At 32.4% G+C, this 19,815-nt stretch overlaps 1 protein-coding gene across 1 annotated transcript in view; it reads right to left on the bottom strand.

Moving 5' to 3' along the window:
- Positions 1-19,815, bottom strand: part of LOC123665503 (inactive dipeptidyl peptidase 10) — a gene marked incomplete at its 5' end in the record, with an annotated part of 113,933 nt that overhangs the window by 25,750 nt on the left and 68,368 nt on the right. Inside the window, 2 exons of the mRNA XM_045599796.1 lie at positions 3,025-3,167; positions 6,567-6,709. Of these exons, the coding sequence (XP_045455752.1) occupies positions 3,025-3,167; positions 6,567-6,709 (286 nt within the window). The remainder of the gene's footprint in view (positions 1-3,024; positions 3,168-6,566; positions 6,710-19,815) is intronic.

The raw sequence follows: 19,815 nt of genomic DNA, 5'->3' as shown, positions 1-19,815 counted from the left end.
ATTGCAGTAGGTTTGAATGGTAATTTTACAATTATATAATAAAATTAATTTATAAATAAAATAACTATATTTATTAAGAAACGAAATATTCGTATGTAGATTCTACAGAGAGGAACCGTCAAAAATAAGTCGAAGTTATTTTTTCGAAAAAAAAAAAAACATTAAAATTGTGTGGCTTTCACACCCCTTCCTAAGAAACAGAAATTGTACAGAATTTTGTGATCAAGTATATATAGTATAGTCCCAAATCATTCAAGTTTTATTCAAATCCACTCATTAGTTTCGAATTGCTAAAACGAATTTTCAAGTAACGTTTTATTATAATTACTATAGTTTGTGTATTACGAGAAATCTATAAATAGCAACTAAATATATACTGTTCTACAAATTAAATTGTAATTTCCACATCCCTGGCTCACCCACGTCTTTAGTTACAAGGAGATCATATATCGTTAATAACAGGTAATTCGTATCTGAATCTCAAGAAAGATCGATTTATACACTGTTATTCCCGCCAAAATTAGGTATTTCTTCTGTATATTTCAAATCTAAGTATTATATCATTCATTAACACTTGACGACAACAAACACGTGCTTATGTAATGACTGATATAGAAACCTTGGTTATTATTCCCTTATCCCTAGACTATGTAGGTTCTACAGAGAATTTACAGTTAAAAACGAGTTATTAGACATCTTTGCAGATAACCTAGCTAAATTTAAGAAGAAAATATTAAAGTCATTTGATTCCTCGAATCAAAAGCTATGTAGCACTAATATTAATTTATAATAGTAATAGTTTTTTATCTTTTTATTGTATGTATGTTTTTGTATAAATCCTGAATGTTCAATATCTTTTTAATAGGCAGACGACTTAATTATCTAAAGCATTTGCTGTAACTACCTTGGCATATAACTGATTGCAATTTTTTTAGCCGACTTCCAAAAAAGGAGGAGGTTCTCAATTCGACTGTATTTTTTTTTTTTTTTAATGTATGTTACATCAGAACTTTTGACCGGGTAGACCTATTTCGACAAATTTTGTTTTAATCGAAAGGTGGTGTGTGCCAATTGGTGCCATTTAAATTTATTTGAGATCTAACAAATACTTTTCGAGTTATATCTAATAATGCGTTTTTACTTGACGCTTTTTTCGTCGACCTACGTTGTATTATACCGCATAACTTTCTACTGGATGTACCGATTTTGATAACTCTTTTTTTGTTGGAAAGGGGATATCCCTAGTTTGGTATCGTGATAAGGAAATCAGAATCTGATGATGGGATCCCAGAGAAATCGAGGGAAACTCTCGAAAATCCAAAATAACTTTTAACTGGGTGTACCGATTTTGATAATTTTTAATTTGATCGAAAGCTGATGTTTATCATGTGGTCATATATAAATTTTATCGAGATCTGATAACTACTTTTTGAGTAATCTTTGATAACGCGTAGTTGCTTGACTATTTTTTCGTCGATGTACGTTGTATTACTTATTGATGTAATTGAAGTCGGTTTTTTTTCGTTTGCGAGCAAACACAATTATTAAACATGTAATTCTGTTGGTCGTTCTTACTAAATAAATAAATGTATAAGACTAGTGGCTTCCTTTTAATTAATCCTTAAAATTAAATTTTTTAACTTTATTTTCAAGGAGTATTTTTAAAACTATCTGAGAGATTACGTATAGAATATTCTAAATTTTATAGCGTATTTGAATATTTTGACAGATTAAATTAAAAATATAGTTAATTAAGTACCAAATTTTTCTCAATTCTACGTGACATTGGCGAAATCATTTGTGCTCATTTGTCACTATTGAAAGCCATTAACCCTAAATAAGAAGAAGAAGCACCAAATTCTTGTAAGAAATTAATGATAATATATTAAAGGTCCTGTTTAGTATAATAAATAGAATTATCAGAAATACATATTGTAAAAATCTTATAACCATTTTAATGGTAATTACTAATTAATTATTTTATCGGACTCTCAGAACAATATCATTAAGCTCTTCAACTTCTGCTTCGCATTTGTTTGTTTAAATTTTCTTTGTAACATATAACCATGTTTTATAGTCAGTTTCTAATGGTAAATACTTTAACAGCCTGTTAATGTCATACTACTAACCAAAGGCTTTTTTCCTTATAGGTTTGGAGCTTAATCCAGCACGCTACACCACTGCGAGTTCGCGTATAATTTTCTACCGTAAAAAATGATCGATATCAGGTGGTTACATAACAACCAGGATCGACGACTTTAGGTGCTCTCTGAGTTATAAGATGACGATACACAAGGATGTTCACCAAGTCACGAAATAAACACTTGCACCGAATGCACTGAACGCATCACTACACCAGAACCATTAAAAATATTGTGCAGAATGAGACTGAAACATTCAATGAAACACTTATTTCTCACTTCAAATCTATAGTTATTCATTCACAATATACACTTATAACTACATCGAATAACTTATCACACAAATCACTTATACGCCACTTATCGAGTAGCAACGTCAGCCACACAATAATTAATAACTGCTTCTTCACCTACAAATTATCATATTTATAGGACAAAAATACCGATAATACATGACAAAGATGGCGACTGACCAATCAGAAAATCAGTATTATCCATTCTTAAGATGTTGTCTCCATCTTTATGCTCTTCCGGTAATTCAACAAATAATAATCACAGTAAGAACAATAAAATCTTATAAAATTGTTTGAAGCACAAATTTAAATGATAACAGTATTTATTGTGTAACTACCCTGCAAAACTGATAATAAAGATGGCGACTGACTAATCGTAAATTAATATGAACCATTGACCAAGATAGTGACGACATCTTTGTACTGTTCCGGTATTAAACGATTAAACAGTAAGAGTAAATATCAATACCAAATCCAATATTTTAATAATTGTTAGAATTACAAATTTAAATTCTAACAATTGTGATTACTATTTTATATTTAACATTCATGAGAAAAAAATAATGCAACAAGTCTATTGTGATACATACCCCTGTTCAAGTATCATTTTGGGTGGCGTGAGATGTCTCGTTCTGATGTGTTTGGGGTCCGCAATGTCTGCAACAGTGAGCTTCACAGTGGGGTTGTTTGTACCCGGCTTAGGATACCTCACACTTCTGATCTCCGGGTACGTCTGAAATAAAAACGTAAATTAATAACTACATTTTTTGGCTTCATGAAAGGGATCACTTCAGCCTATCGCTGTCCACTGCTGGACATAGGCCAAACATAGGCTAAAACAACGTTTAAGCTTGTTTTATAATATAAGTCTCATCTACATCTATTTGCTGTGTGATTACGGCAGTAAGAATATATATAGCCTCCCCTTCTCTTTCCGTGGATGTCGTAAGAGGCGACTAAGGGATAATACACGTTCCACTACTAACTTGGAACTTAAAAAGCCGACTGATGGCGAGATAACCATCCAAATGCTGGCTTTGAAATACACAGACTAAGGAGGGACAGCAGCGTCTTTGGTGCGACAAAGCCGGCCCTGCGGTCACTAACCCGCCTGCCCAGCGTGGTGACTATGGGCGAAATACATGAGTTCACGTCATATTTGGCGCGAACTTGTAGATGCCTATGATCAGCAGTGGACTGTATTAGGCTGAAGTGAGGTATATTTCCTGTATGGAGAACAAGGCCTATGCCCAGCAGTGGGATGTTACAGGCTGAATCTACGATTCATATCGGTTTTTTTTAAACGAAACGCTTATTAATTATTTCTGCAAGTTGTTGGAGAACATTAAAAAATTATCATGCGAACTTAATAGGGCGATATCGTTATCAAATACCGCGTGAGTAGAAATGCCACAATGGTTCGAACAGTTACTAATGTAAGTTTCGTGTTCTTATACTTTTAAAAGAACTTTTATGCTTATGTGTTTGTTTATTTATTTATCAATTTAACTAAGCTTCTATATTTAACTTATTCCTGAAATACTGATTTCATGTGATAGCGGTTATAAGTTAAAATTCTGACAACGTTATGAGGTTTTGTAAAAAAAAAGTTATAGACAATTTTAGCTTTAACCTTTTTCTTGACATAATAAGTCTGTTCAGGTAAGATTTCTTTCGTCGTGTTTGACTTATATCTCATTTAGTATATAATATTATACAAGAAAGAAAATTTTTCATAAATATTTATTGTCAAATTTTGAAGCCGTAACACGCTATTCCGGTTGTATTTCGATATCTGCCTGGGGATTAATTAGTATAGGTAGGTAATGTTTCAATACAGTGGTAATTACTTTTTACTCCAAGACTTGTTATTTTCTCACGCGATCTATCAATTACCCGGCAATGAACAAAGTTATCGGTTAAAATTATTCTTTTTAGTATTTATAAATAGTCGTAAAATATCAACATAATCTTTTATATATTAATACGTGAAGCAAAAACTTTATACCCCTTTTTACGAAAATTGAGTTCTATAAAGAACTATAGATGGCGCCGCGGTCGCTTAGAACCGAATATAAAATCATCATATCAAAAATTTCGATCTAACACACATGTATATTATACTCTCTTGTTGATTGCCAAAGTTTGTAGTCAAATTGAAAAATTAAAAAAAAGGTTCTTTATTTTCATATTTTTTGGTTTTCTTAAATTTTAATTATGGTCGAATTTCCACCTCTGGGCGACCTAGTGGTCGCTATAAATCGCGGTTGATATAAATATGTAAAACAGTAACTATGTTTTAAGAAAGGCTATTAACTGTTGACGGTGGAAAGCGGATACGGTAGCCTATGGACGCATGCAACAGAAGGAGGATCGCAAGTGCGTTGTCACCTCTGATCCTCTCCAGACACTCTGATTAACGTACACATCCTGTGGTATACAAGAACATATAATAACTTGAAAGCAGTATTATTAACTGTGATCTTAGGTGGTACAGGACTTCCCCGATTGGGGTGCCTCAAATTATGATGAGATATTTACTGCTATGCACAACGTCAATTAACAATTTATTATAAGCTTATTATTCGTTGTTTAAAATGACATAAACTTCTAACGTATCACTCACTATACAATTTATTTAAGTAGCACTTTCCTGAAAAGAAAAGCGGAAAACTTTACGCTTAATGTTCTAAAATAAACAAAATATAAAATGGGATACATAACATAATATGGGGTTATGTGTTTACTTTGCAAAATGAAATTGGCTCGCTATGCATGTAATAAATAGTTGAAGTGTATGAATATATTATACATAATAATAATAAAATTACATTTTCTTCATATTAAAATATAATAACGTAGCAGAAATTTTAGACAGACAAAAGAAGACTGTTTTTATAAAATTAACTAGCTGTGTCCGCGACTTCGTCCGCGTGGACTTTAACAAAAAAAGTTATTGTTCAGTTCGCAGAGTTATATAAAAAAAAATCTAAAATAAAAGTAGCCTAAGTTACTCCGAACCACATCAGCTATCTGTCAGTGAAAATACCGTCAAAATCAGCCGTTACAGACATTAGCTGAAAAAAACAGACATGCAGACAGACAAAAATTGTACAAAAAATTTATTTTGGTATATGTACCGTGTATACTCGTACCATTCGCATATAGTATGAAGCGGTTATTTTAATATTACAAACTGACACTCCAACTTTATTTATTTGTATAGATATATAATGAAATTTAAGAATCGATTGACAAAATGACGTCAAATAAACTGGCGTATTAGATATGTACGGATATGTACACAGACGTGAAATTTTCCAGAAGATTCATTATATACGATAACAGAGAAATACCCTCATGGTTGAACCATGACCTAGCTTTACAGCAGTTACAGACCTGTCGATCTCAAATCTTACCTAATAAATCACCTGTAGGATAAGACATAATTCACCACTGGACCCAAATTTACGTAATGGAAAGCAGGAGTATAGGTCTAGATTTTAATGTTATTCACGAAAAAAATGCTATATAGTAGAAGGTACGCTTATTATATACTAAAAATGTAATTTTTTTTTCTGATTTAGCTAGGTCTAAATTAACTTTTGTGTGTGATTACTTCGTGCGAAGATGTTTTATTTACTTAGGTTAATTAAATTAAAATTAAGTCTGCTTGTTTTAGCTTTATTGAAATAAGTTATTCAATGTTTTTATTTGTTGTCAAGAGGATTATAAAATATAATTATTGTTATAAAAAAATCAGTAATGTTAATTCATAACATGGTAACACGACCGATTTTTTAAGGATCATCGGTCGAGACTATTATTTATTGTCTTGTCATCCGATATTATTCCAATTTGTATGTTGTGTACACGGCTACTATTTGGAAATGCTTTTTACTATAGAATGGGTGTTTTACTATTACAAGCCAAAGCATTTTACTATAGAATGGGTGTTTTACTATTACAAGCCAAACTTAGACTGTTTGACTTAATACGAGTAAAGATCTGGCAATCCGGATCCTAAATACACGCACTCAAAAACTACGGTACATATCTTCTTATATATAATTCTATTACAAAAGTTAGAATGGACCCTACACAATCAATATAGAAGGACAAATGATGTTACCTTAGCTGGATCATCGGTATCCAAGGCAGCGCCATACCAAGGGTATTTCTGTTCATGAACCAAGCTGTCGTTGAATGTAGCGTACAAAACCATATGTCCATCTGCTGACATCCATAAAGCAGATCGAGATTTGAGAATTTCAACTGTAACAAAAATACATATTTGAAAATTAATTTATTATTAAACGCAAGTCACTTCGACGTGATAACGCGACATTTTTATTGGTACAATTGATTTATTGTGAGATATTCTATAGATTAGTATTTTTTTGTACTTTTGTAGTTTTCGTTTTTTTTGATTTTCTAGATATATTATATAATTTATAGTATTTTTTTAAATACTAATAAATCGGCAAACAAGCGTACGGCTCACCTGACGTTAAACGATTACCGTAGCTTATAGACTTCTACCCTATCCCCGATTCCCTTCAAAAGCTCACCTTACTCACCAACAGGAGCACAACACTGCTTGAAATCAATATTATTTAGCTTTGATTTTCTGTAAAGTTGAGGTACTATCCCAGTCGGGCTGCTCCATTTTTTGAGCAGAAAATTTCCTGCTCTATTCTCTACCTTTTTTAGAATATATAAATAAGCGGAATTGCTCTATATTACACTATTTTTAGCTAAGCAATAGATAGTAAAAAAATTTTTTAACACACACTCGGTCGGACACACAGTTGATTTATTTGTGGAAATCGAGCCTGCGACCCTTGAGTGAACGGCAGGGTCACTCAAGGGTTAGGTTGAAATGCGCTAACGAGTCAATTGAGCCGTTTATAGCCACATACATAACTCATCATCTAAATGACATAATAAGTGTTAAGATGTCATGAATGGAGCTAGTGAAATATAATGTAAAACATGCGCTAATGAATAATCTAGCATAGTAAATACTTAGTATTTTCTTTTTGACTGTATTATAACATTACCAGATTTATCTGTAAAGTTTGAATACTGAGTTCAAAATACAAATGAGAATAAAATAAAAACCATAGTATATAACTCGCATCGTTTCAAACAGTAAATAAAAAATATATCGAATCACTCTCCTTTCAAAGTGAATCAATGATTCCGTGAACATATTTAAAGTTCACGGATCGCTTGTTTTAAAACGTGGAAAAAGCGTTTCAAATTAATGGTAAGAGCAGCTTTGCAACCTAACCTCACTAAATTCTTATACGAAGGAATATATCGGCTTTTGACTTAATGGTTACTGAAAATTGAATTTTATCTTCCGAGTCTTTAAATTCATTTTGCTTTAATCGTTTTAAACTTCGCCTTTTCATAGACGTTGATTAATTTTTCATAGCCGAGGAATTGTAAGGCATTACTGCTTTTGTTCGTACTCGGTCAAAAGAGGAGTTATTGAATGATATTGGTGGGTATGTACTAGGAATCTGGAGGATTTTTAGTTTGAATTTCGTTTCTGTATATGCCGTAACCGATCAATATATAATCCTTTTCTTTAATGGGAAAAGGCCTTCACCTAGTAATAGGACACTTAATAAAGCACGACTTATCATAAATAATGTCATATGAGAGTTTTTCTTCTTAATTCTTTTAGAACAATTTCTAATGTTCATAATCACTAAAGTAAATAATAAAATTTAATAAACTAAGTTTATTGACAGCCAGACATGTCTGTCCAGTTAAAACAGTAATGACCAATATAGTTTTGTGTATTTTATATAAAAGTCGTAAATTGAATACTTGTATGAAATTTTCTAGAAGAATTTTAGTATCTGAAAGTCAGACTGGCAGTTATACTAGCAAAAAAAACAATAACAAATTATTTAATACTTCTTTTATGTGTTTGTAGTTGTTAGTACGAGGTTTGTCGAAAAGAAAAAAAAAAACGCGATATATCCACTAAAAATATGGCTGTAGTAGTTCGCTGGGTCAACTATTAAACATATTATAAATCTTTATAAAATAAACGTGCTTAACACACTTTTTCATTTCTTTCATTAATAAGCTGTACGCTGTGTTCTCAGGCAGGGGATTATGAAATGTATAAATAGATTATGTCTGACGTCAAATAAACGCAGCCATGCACGCACGCACGTGCGTAATGGACCGTGCCAATAGTATACGGCGTGCTTAAAAGAACATTTTTATCATAAACTAGAACTTAAATTAATTAATTAAGTTTAGTACTAAAATAAACAGTTACAGCAGAGAAGAAGGTTGAAAGAGAAAACTCGTTGGAGGTTGAAGCAGAATTAAACTTTAGTCGAACACAAAACATTTTTTTACTATCTATATCTAATCGACTCATTAATAGAGACTGACTGAAATACAGATTAAATTAAAACTAAAATGCTTAAATTGCTGGATAAATTGTCTACACATACATTTTATAAAATAAGATAAAAACGTGATCCAAAAACACACACGGAAAAATTGTTTGAAACGTTTCAATAGAAAATTATAAACAAATAAAATATCTACCCTGATATTAATGAAACAGTAAAGCTCAGTAAAGTAAAGTAAGTTCAGGTGATGTTGAAACTCTAGGGAAACATAAAACCAGCTTCCTAACTTCAACATTATTTTTCAATGACTACCTGTGACCGAGTTGCGTCTACAAATAAAATCGATAAAAATGTTAAATATAGAATAGTTTGTCAATGTTGTTACGATAGATTTATCGAGTGTAACATTAAGAAAAGCAAGGGAAATAGAAAATAAAAATATTACAATCTAACAGGATTAATGTAGTAAAGTAAAATACGGAGCGATTGTTTCACGTTTTACGGGGTGAATAGGGCTGGGTCTAAATCAAATTGAGATAATCGAGTGAAATTGTTATTGACAGATTATGGGCTGTCTTTGTGAATATTATGAACGAGATTTTATAAACATTTTGGAATCGCACGATAAATGTAGGCATATTTGTTAAGTTAAAAGTTAATAATTTGGAATGACATTTGGTATGGATATGATTACGATAGCTGAACCAGTACATAGAACGCGTGAATTGATACGGCAGTCACTGTTTGAACTTAAGATTAATTTGTCATGCTCCGTGAGAAAGAAAAATTGTGTTTTTTCATACAACTAGGTCGATTAACAAACGTAGATACGGCTCACCTGATGGTAAGTGATTATTGTACCCTATAAGGTGGTCTGGGCATCATACTCCCCATAGGAGGAATACAACACTGCTTGAAAGATGTATTGTTTAGCTGTGATCTTTTGTAAGTAACGTAATACTTACTAATACACATAGGTTCAATAGATTTATAGCTGTTCGGTTACAATAAACCTCTTTATAATACAAATGTAAATGCAGAAAACCGATAGAAAGATTGACTCATTATTTTAAACCCTGTACTGCGAATAATTGCGAAGTCAAGCTTTAATTCAACAATTCCTTTCTGCCGGTCGGAAACACTCCGCTAATCACTGCGCTTAATCTTCTCACAAAACATCTGGTCGGAAAACGAGAAAAGCTTAAAATACATGTAACCTCATTACTGTAAGATGTAGTGATTTGTAAAGATTAATGTTTGTATTTATTATTTGATGACCGTTCTGTTCTGCCTGTGAGCCGATCGATGGCGGGATAACCATCCAATTGCTGGCTTTAAAATACTTAGGCCGAAGACAGGCAGCAGCGTCTTCGGTGCGACGAAGCCAGCCCTGCGCCCTGATTGACGGTCATAGTGTCTTGGAGTGCAAGTAATCCGCCAGTGTCTCTTGCTATTTTACGCGTGAGTTTGATCAATGTTTTGTATGACAAATGTTTGTATGTAATAGATATTGGTTGTGGTTTGTGTTTCGTTTGCTATGCGGAACTGGAAGCCTAAGTGGCCATACTCTCACCTGGGATATGTCAAATAGAGCTAACGAATATATAAGTTCAGAATCATAATACGGACAAGTCTAGACTATCTGGGACGATTGTCTCGTCTAGACGTGCCGGTTGACCGACTGTACAAATAGTAATTTAGACATCACCAATACTATAAATAATATTTCTTTCCTTTTACTCAAGAAACTACGTCTGTCGGTTTTATTTATTGTAATCGACAAGAAGTCCGGTAACCTATAACCTATATATGAATAACTCTTTTAACATTGGAAAACTACATTCAGGAATAAGCAATATTGCGAAGCGTCACGCTTTTACACAGTAAAAGACGATTTGGGACGCAGTCGAACAGATTCTCACTCAAATCTTTATTTAGGCCATACTTTACGTTTTGCGTGAATTTGCATCAATCAACAAAATGTTCAGTTTTATAATGCGTTTTGCACATCAAAAAATAGTCGAGTATGAGGTGTTTCTGATAATATGAAAATAGCTATAAACTGCAAGTGAAACTGTGTGACGCATGGTAGTTTATTGATACGTGTTATATGTTGTACGTGTTATATGAATATTGATTTTTACCATTTCGGTAATATTGCTTTTTGGGCTTCTTTGGACATGTTTTGAGGAACCGTATGCTGAAAATTTCTAAATCTGAATTTTTCCTTTGAAGTATGAATAGATTGCACTATTCGTAAGTTATTTTGAAAGTCTTGTGGAATCCGTTAATTTCGTCCTACATAACATTGGTGAAGTAATTTGTGTCAAATTTGTCGAACTAAAAGCCACATAAAGAGAAATTGAATTTAATTGAAAATAGTTTAATTGAAATAAAAAATGCATTATTACAATAAAAAATATTTAAATTCTTTAAGCTGTACATTAACTTTTGATACAAAAAGAGCAAGCTATCGGAGCATTAAAAGTAAAAATATTTATCATAAAAACAAATTACAACACAAACAATTAATTTCATCGTTCTCATCCTGCAGAATAACAAATACATATTACGGAAAAGACTATATTTAAGTAAGGTAAGGCACTACAAATACGACTTTTAGCATTAAAGAGATTAAATAAAACATTTTTTTCTTCAGCATTCATCATTTCTTCGACCTCATATAGGCATAAAATGTTGCATTAAAAGTTAAAGTTGGGAACCAAAGTATTAAATCTTAAACGAGTAAAAACCGATTTATCGTGTAGTTAAAAATAGTATTCTAACACTCTGTAGAACGCACGTGAATGCGACGATGATCTTGTAATATTTATATACACTCAGGGCGTTCACATTGCAACCGATATATTGGCATGTTCACGCATGATATGATGCAATTATACGATTATATCATTCAGTATATTATTATTGACTAGTATATATCGTAGTTACATTTAAGTTCATTGAAGTAGGGCACAAAAATATTTTACTGAAAACCTGGAGCAGCTTAACTGTGTACCTCGACTTTACATAATGTCATATCCAAATAATACTGTTCTCAAATAGTGTTGTGTTCCTGTGGTGAGTAAAGGTAGCCAAAGATCACCGAGAGAGTCACGGGTAGGATTGCCAACTCACTTGCATTCTTAAGTAGTTTGTGTTGTGTCTAAGTAATGCATCTAGAGCTTCTGAGGATCGCTATGTTAATGGCGCATGTAGACCATTTTTATCCGATTCGGTCGGCAAACAAGCGTACGGTCCACCTGATGGTAAGCGGTTACCGTAGCCGTAGGAACCTGCAACACCAGCCCTTGTCAGTTCCTTTATGATATCTTTAATGTACAAAATTGGCCATGTTAAAGTTTGGTTAAATGTAGATGTAAGTTCTAAATAAACCCACGGTAAGAAAAATCTTAGTTTCCGGCATTATATAAGCGAAAACAATATCATTAATATGTGGCGTTATGAAGTAAAACGCTATAAACATAAAGATTTATCAGTTCATGACTTTATAGGTATAATTGGTAGTAATGGGTGGTCTAGTTATTTACCAATCTTCTTTGTTTGTCATGGAAGGTTATAACTATATGTCACAAAATATATAACCCATCGTTGGAGTAGAGAAAAGTAAACACCATATAAATATTAATTAATCTGACAAATAAGGAAGATCAGGATATCATCAGGATAAATATTAATTAATCTGACAAATAAGAAGAGAAAATAAAAATAAGGGTTTATATGCAATCGCATATAAACTCTTATTTTTATTTTTCTGCATTGTAGAGATGTAAAAGCGATTTTATTTTACATAATAATACGAATAAGTTTAATCAGAAGCTTTTTATATGGTAATGTTCTACATGAACAAAAAAAATATCAGCATGAAAAGCCTTTGAAATTAACAACTTCGAATCTTTTGTTCCGTTTGATAATAGGAAAATGGATAACAATCTATATATTATAGGCTTAGGAATATTAAAATCTACGTATGAAAACACAGCAATGAAAAAAATATTATCTACATAAGTAAAATTAAATCGATAAATGTTGCTAAGCGCAAAACTCGAGGATGGTAGGACCGATTTATAATATTATAATTAAATAACAATATATTTAAATTTATATTTATATATTTTTATTAATAATTATTTAAATTTTACAATATATTGGAAAAATGTTATCACGGAATATAAATTTAGTTACATTACGCAGAGAATTGGAACATTTCAGGAAACAATACAACGTGTGTAGGGTCAGCTATTTTTGACGATGAAAAGGGTCGATATAATTTCATAAACGGAGACGTTATGCCGTCGGCCCCGGTTATTATCATGCACACCTGATAGCGATCGTTACTCATAGTAGGGAATATATCCGCCAACCCGCATTGGAGCATCGTGGTGGCTTAAGCTCGCTCTGATCCTTCTCCTACATGGAGAAAGAGGCCTAGTAGTGGTATATTACAGGCTGAAGCGAATGAATTGCATTCCAAACAAGATATTTTTTGGAAAAATTTCCGTTTTACGGTATTCCCACTATACCCGCCAAAAACAATTTATTTTGTTAGCACTCTATCCTGCACATACACTACGCGTCTCTGTTTACAGACAAAGATAAATCACTGCAGGGTGTCGATAACGAAAGCTTGTTTACTTGTGATATGTGCTTTGGTAGATAGGCGTCGCAAGCCACAACATACAGCAACACCGTAACAAATTGAGAACATTTGGTTAATGTAACGACAACTAAATTAACTCATGAATGATTTACGTTGAAAAAGTTTTCATAAGTGGTAATCGATTCCTGTAAAAGTCTGTCAGTATCACTAATTGACTTGCAGACTTAAGCAAAATATACTTTTAACCGACTCCCAAAAAAGGAGGAGGTTCTCAATTCGACTGTATTTTTTTTATGTATGTTACATCAGAACTTTTGACCGGGTGGACCGATTTCGACAAATTTTGTTTTGATCGAAAGGTGGTGTGTGTCAAATGGTTCGATTTAAATTTATTTGAGAGCTAACAACTACTTTTCGAGTTATATCTAATAATGCGTTTTACTTGACGCTTTTTTTGTCAACCTACGTTGTATTATACCGCATAACTTTCTACTGGATGTACCGATTTTAATAATTCTTTTTATGTTGAAAAGGGGATATCCCTAGTTTGGTACCATGATAAGGAAACCAGGGAAGAAAAACAGATGATGGGATCCCAGAGAAACCGAGGGAAACTCTTGAAAATCCGCAATAACTTTTTACTGCGTGTACCGATTTTTATAAATTTAACCGAAAGCTGATGTTTATCATGTGGTCACATATAAATTTTATCGAGATCTGATAACTACTTTTTGAGTAATCTTTGATAACGCGTAGTTGCTTGACTAATTTTTCGTCGATCTACGTTGTATTACTTGTCGATGTAATTGAAGTCGGTTTTTTTTTCGTTTACGAGCAAACACAATTATCTTCCTTTCCATCGCAATTTGTACACTATATTTTTCAATTAACTTAATGATTTTTCACAACTTTCCTATCTCAGAAAGTAATGATGACGATAGTTATGATATGGCGACCGATGAAAGTCTTTTTAAAAAACAACTTTATTTAAATTCAAAATATTTATTAATTTAAATATGAAATGAAATTACAATTAGATTAAAAATAAAAGTAACTGTTCTTTGAGATAGTTGTTACAGACTGATTTAAAATCTATTTTAATAATTAAATTGTAAAACAATCAAAATGCTGAATCGCTTATTCTATTGTTCCCATGTTCCATCCATTCTTCCTTCGTAAGCGGGATTCTTGTGTTACGGCGTGGTAACTCGATGCTATGTTTTTTTTTGACTTCTCGAAAAATTGTTAAGTCATACAAATAAATATTTAAAATTTCTACAAGTAAACAGAATAACCAGTAATAAATAACTTAAAGCAAAAAATACGTTGAGAGAAAATTTTAAGATTTTTCTGAGTGTAACCATCATTAGACCAGTAGTTCGTTTCTCCTGCTCGAAAACTTTGAGCTCTGAGTACTTCTACTGTATGCATTGTCAAACCATTCTTATTAAATTTTTTAAGAATAGCTTAACGACAAAAATATTTTTCTTTTCGTCAATAGTTAACGTCAACTTAGTAAAACAATTGAAAAGCAGCCCTTTTAAACTGTAACAAACAAAAATATCTTTTTATAGGTGCCATTAGGATGTCCATTAATCTTGGTATACGAGTAATAAAACATTGTTTGTTCATTCCCATTCATGTTCTAAAAGCGCTGAAGACGCTCTTAGTTGACGTCATCCATTATTCTCCGATTAAAAGATTAATTGTTGAACATATTTCAAATTACAATTCTGTGCCTCCCGTGACAAATGATACAAAACAAAGTCATCGTTTTACAGAAGATCAAAAACGAGGTTTCAAAAATTTTTTGCTCAAGAACTAAATGGGCTAAGTTCAATTTGAGTCTTTTTGTACAGTAATACACTCTATTTCAATATACACTTAAGTTTTTTTGGTAAATATTTAGTTATAAAGGTAGTTTACTAAAAACTTTCTTTACTCAACTGCTGTGTGGTTACAGCAGCAAAGAATATAACCATCCCTCTCTTCCCGTGGGTGTCGTAAGAGGCGACCACGGGATAACACAGTTCCACTATCACCTTGGAACTTAAAAAGCCAACCGATGGCGGAATAACCATCCAACTGCTGGCTTTGAAATACACAGACCGAAGACGGGCAGCAGCATCTTCGGTGCGAGACAAGCCCTGCGGTCACCAAACTGCCTGCCCGCGTGGTGGCTATGGGCTTAAGTTGATAGCATCCTGAATTTCTTAGTTTATTATTCAACTTCACTTAAAAAAAAACGGAGCAGGTTACTCAATTCGACCGTATATACTCGTATATATTTTTTATGTATGTTCGGGGATAACTCCATCGTTTATGGACCGATTTCGATAATTCTTTTTTTGTTAGAAAGAAAATATCCCTAGTTTGGTACCGTGATAAGGAAACCAGGATCTGATGATGGGATCCCAGAGAAATCGAGGGAAACTCTCGAAAATCCGCATTACTTTTTACTGGGTGTACGGATTTTTATGATTTTTAATTTAATCGAAAGCTGATGTTTATCATGTGGTCATATTTAAATTTCATCGAGATCTGATTACAACTTTTGGAGTAATCTTTGATAATATGTATTTACTTGACTTTTTTTTTGTCTGCCTACGTTGTATTACTTGTCGATATAATTGAAGTCGGTTTTTCTTCGTTTGCCTGCTAACACAATCATCTAAATAAGGAATATAACTTGACAAAATAACGATATTTACGAATTTTTAACAGAGTTTTACATCCGTAACTCTAGCAGATAAAAAAACGTAAATTGGACCAAAAAATTCTTTTTTTTCTCACAAACTTCATGTTAAAATTACAGAAAGTGTATAAATCGACTTACAAAAAACAAATTCAATGTTTTTTTTATACAATGTGACACATATGTGAAACTGACCATCACATTCGAAAATCAAAATTTTTCATGCCAAACTGAAATCTGTATGATGAATCGATTAATCGGATATTCGTAATCAAATAAAAACTAAATTGGAATAGTGATGAACATGAGACTGGGGTGTTGGAATCTGCTCTTAATGAACATTCCTTTTTTATTTATATGCTGGAATTAAGTTAGTTTTTCAGTTAGTGCCATTGTTCAGACAAGGTCGTGATCTAGAAAATGAAATAAAATGAATATAACTTTACTTTTTTACAAAATTATTTGAATAATATTTTTTAAGGGGTTTAATGAAGAACAAACATGATTTGATAGATATCATACACCATACAGGCTTATTGTCTTATGTGTGTATAGGCACCTCGACCTCACGATAGTTAGTAATATGAGCTTTGAGGTAACATACACACATACAAAAATAAAGTTGAATTGAGAACCTTTTTTGAGAGACTTTTATTACAGTCGGCTCAAATCTTAGTTCAAATAATTTTGCAAATACCAACTTGTACCATGATTGCCTTATTACAATAACCATTTTTATCTCAATAATAAACTATATAAAATAGACTTCGATTCAATGTATCTGCCTACATCCAAAATCAAAATTCTAATATAAAATTGTTCTAAATATCCTATAAACCTTGAGGTTTTGTGGGTTTTGGAGGTCAGATGGTCTTTCAATCTATAGAAAGTCTAGTGAACCGTTAAACTGAATATTATAACCACTATTATTTTCTTAGAGAATTAAACATTACATTGCTTTTGGTAATATTGAGTGTAAAATTAAGGAATATTTATTTTGTGCGAAATAAATGTTAATAAAGGTTGTCTGGAAGAAATACGATAACCTTTAGCGATAACTACCGACTTTGTACATCTTCCTCTACTTGTACTACTTTTTTTTGTATATTTTAATGGTGTACAATAAATAATATATTATTATTTAATATATTATAATTTAATATATTATTATAGAAATAGAACTGTAATTTGTTTTTAGTTTCTTGATTAATTCAAAACTACTATCTTAAAATATCGAAGGCTCCCAATACTTGGTGAAAATTTCGTAGAAAAACTGGCTAGGAAGACTTTTTAGCCCTTTCCAGACCCTCAACAGCTTCTATCAGGCAAAAATGAGGTTCTTTTATACTAGCTTGGTTATGTTTTTGTCCTTCACTAACACATCTTTGACATTCTAAGCTAATGAACGAACTCTTCAAATTCCATTCTCTTTTTTAATTGAGTCACCATTTCTTTCAGTATAAAATCTTAGGGAATCGAAGATTGTGTGTGGAATTATGGATGAAGTTATTAAGACAAACAACTGTCGGAAACATACTCGTATAATGAAAGATGGCGATGATGTATATGATGGATGTCGGACTATTTTCTCATGGGAGTCTCTCAGTCATATTATTTCCGTTTGTGGTCATCTAACTAATAGTTACACAATGTAGGCGAACTCACTAGGTATCCACCCCAATTTCTAGTGAATATAATGTTATTTAACGATATGTACTAAATTCACTAAATCTATTATACGTATAATTTAATCTTAACTCAAATTAAAGATTTGTTGAAATATGGATCTTCTTTATTTCTTCAACAAAACTTTAAGGTTTAAAGTATATTTTAATCTAGATTTCACAAGATTAATGACTAAAAGTTACCTAAATGGATTGTCCAAAGTAGCCCAAGTGTAATAAAGCCAATTTAAGTACAACATTTTTCGCTTAGGCTTAAATTTTCAGTCATTTTTAAGTGACTTGGTTTGCATGAATTTATTAGCTGTTGTTATCATTAATAAGTGTGTTTATACATGTAAGTATACTGACTTATCTCAGAATTTCTTTTGGGACTTAATGACACGTTTCCTTGTAGTATTATTTATTAAGGATATGTACGTGTATTTGTCTGTATACTTTGATATTTCTGTGTGCTTGCATATGTATATTTGCATATTTATAATTGTACACTTATATGTTACTTTATTCTTTTTAATGTCCTTTTTTGCAAGGTTCAAAGAGATTGCAGATTGAGATTGAGATTGCTCTTTAAGCAATAACAATGCTTTTTTTTTGTATACTATTGCAATGAAGAATGATTTATTTCATTGTTTTGTTCATTGTTTCATGTGTTGTGACGTCGTGTTGGCGCAACGGTTAAAGCCATGGATTGTACCTGTTGCGTTTGCGGTTGCGGGTTCGATCCCTGCACATGACAAACATTTGTATTGGCCATACAGGTGTTTGCCGTGGTCTGGGTGTTTGTGCAGTCCTTGTGGGTCTCCCCACCGTGCCTCGGAGAGCACGTTAAGCCGTCGGTCCCGGTTGTTATCAAGTATACCTGATAGCGATCGTTACTCGTAGTAGGGAATATATCCGCCAACCCGCATTGGAGCAGCGTGGTGGATTAAGCTCTGATCCTTCTCTTACATAGGGAAAGAGGCGTATGCCCAGTAATGGGATATAACAGGCTGAAGCGAAGCGATTTCATTGTTTTTCTGTGCAATACCTTTCTCTACAAACTTTTTTTTATAACCAAAGAAATGTTTATATTCAAACTAACAACTTGTATCAATTTATTTAATATAAGCTTTTACATGCTCGTAACATTACATATTAAAGATCGCCTGTTCATGCGCAGTTCAATGAAGCATAAACGTGTCTCTGTACCAATTAAGTCGTTTGAGCGTACTACTGTATTTCTGGTGTCACATAAACGCTGTAACTTTAGTTAACATGTGTACGGGCTACCAGCCAGTTGAATATATTAATTTTATATTACTAGTTTGATAGCAAGTAGCATACGGTCTGCCTGAAGCAGTGAAAGCAGTTGCACCTGCAATATTCGGAGCATCACAAGTGCTCAACCTTTTTCACCACAGTAATACAAAACTATGAATTGGTCGTGATCTTCTGTAAGTATGAGGTACTTCTTCAGTTAGCTACTTAAAATTTTGAGCAAGATGTTTTCTAATGATTGTGTCATATTAAATTTAAATCATTCTCATCGTGTAGTTACAGCATCATCATTGCGCAACCATAGTGTTATTTGTAGATGATTTATTAAAAGAAAAGAAGCCTAGGCGTAATTTTATTATAGGTGTGCTCGATATTAACTATTTTTTATTAGGTCGGTTCAGGTCGGGTAACTTAAAAATAAACAGTGTTTGGCAACGTTAGCAATTCGAGTTGCCAATGTCAAAATGGACAATTAATCATCAAATGGCCTAATTGTTTTTTCTATATATAGTATCTGTAGCTAGTTTGTTTTCACTTCTAAATAAACCTTTTTAAATTTCGAACATTGTTATAATTACAATACAAAGCAACAAAATACATTGTTCTTTTTTTTTAAATAATATTTCGGCATTGAAAACAATCCACTTAAAAATTTACGAAATAATAATACCGTACTCGAGTACAGCTTTACCCTATAAACATCTGTTTCTGTTTTTATTCTGTAAGTCCAATGT

This window comes from Melitaea cinxia, chromosome 24, assembly GCF_905220565.1.
Source record: "Melitaea cinxia chromosome 24, ilMelCinx1.1, whole genome shotgun sequence".
Taxonomy (NCBI): domain Eukaryota; kingdom Metazoa; phylum Arthropoda; class Insecta; order Lepidoptera; family Nymphalidae; genus Melitaea; species Melitaea cinxia.
This window is presented reverse-complemented; position numbering and strand designations above follow the sequence as displayed.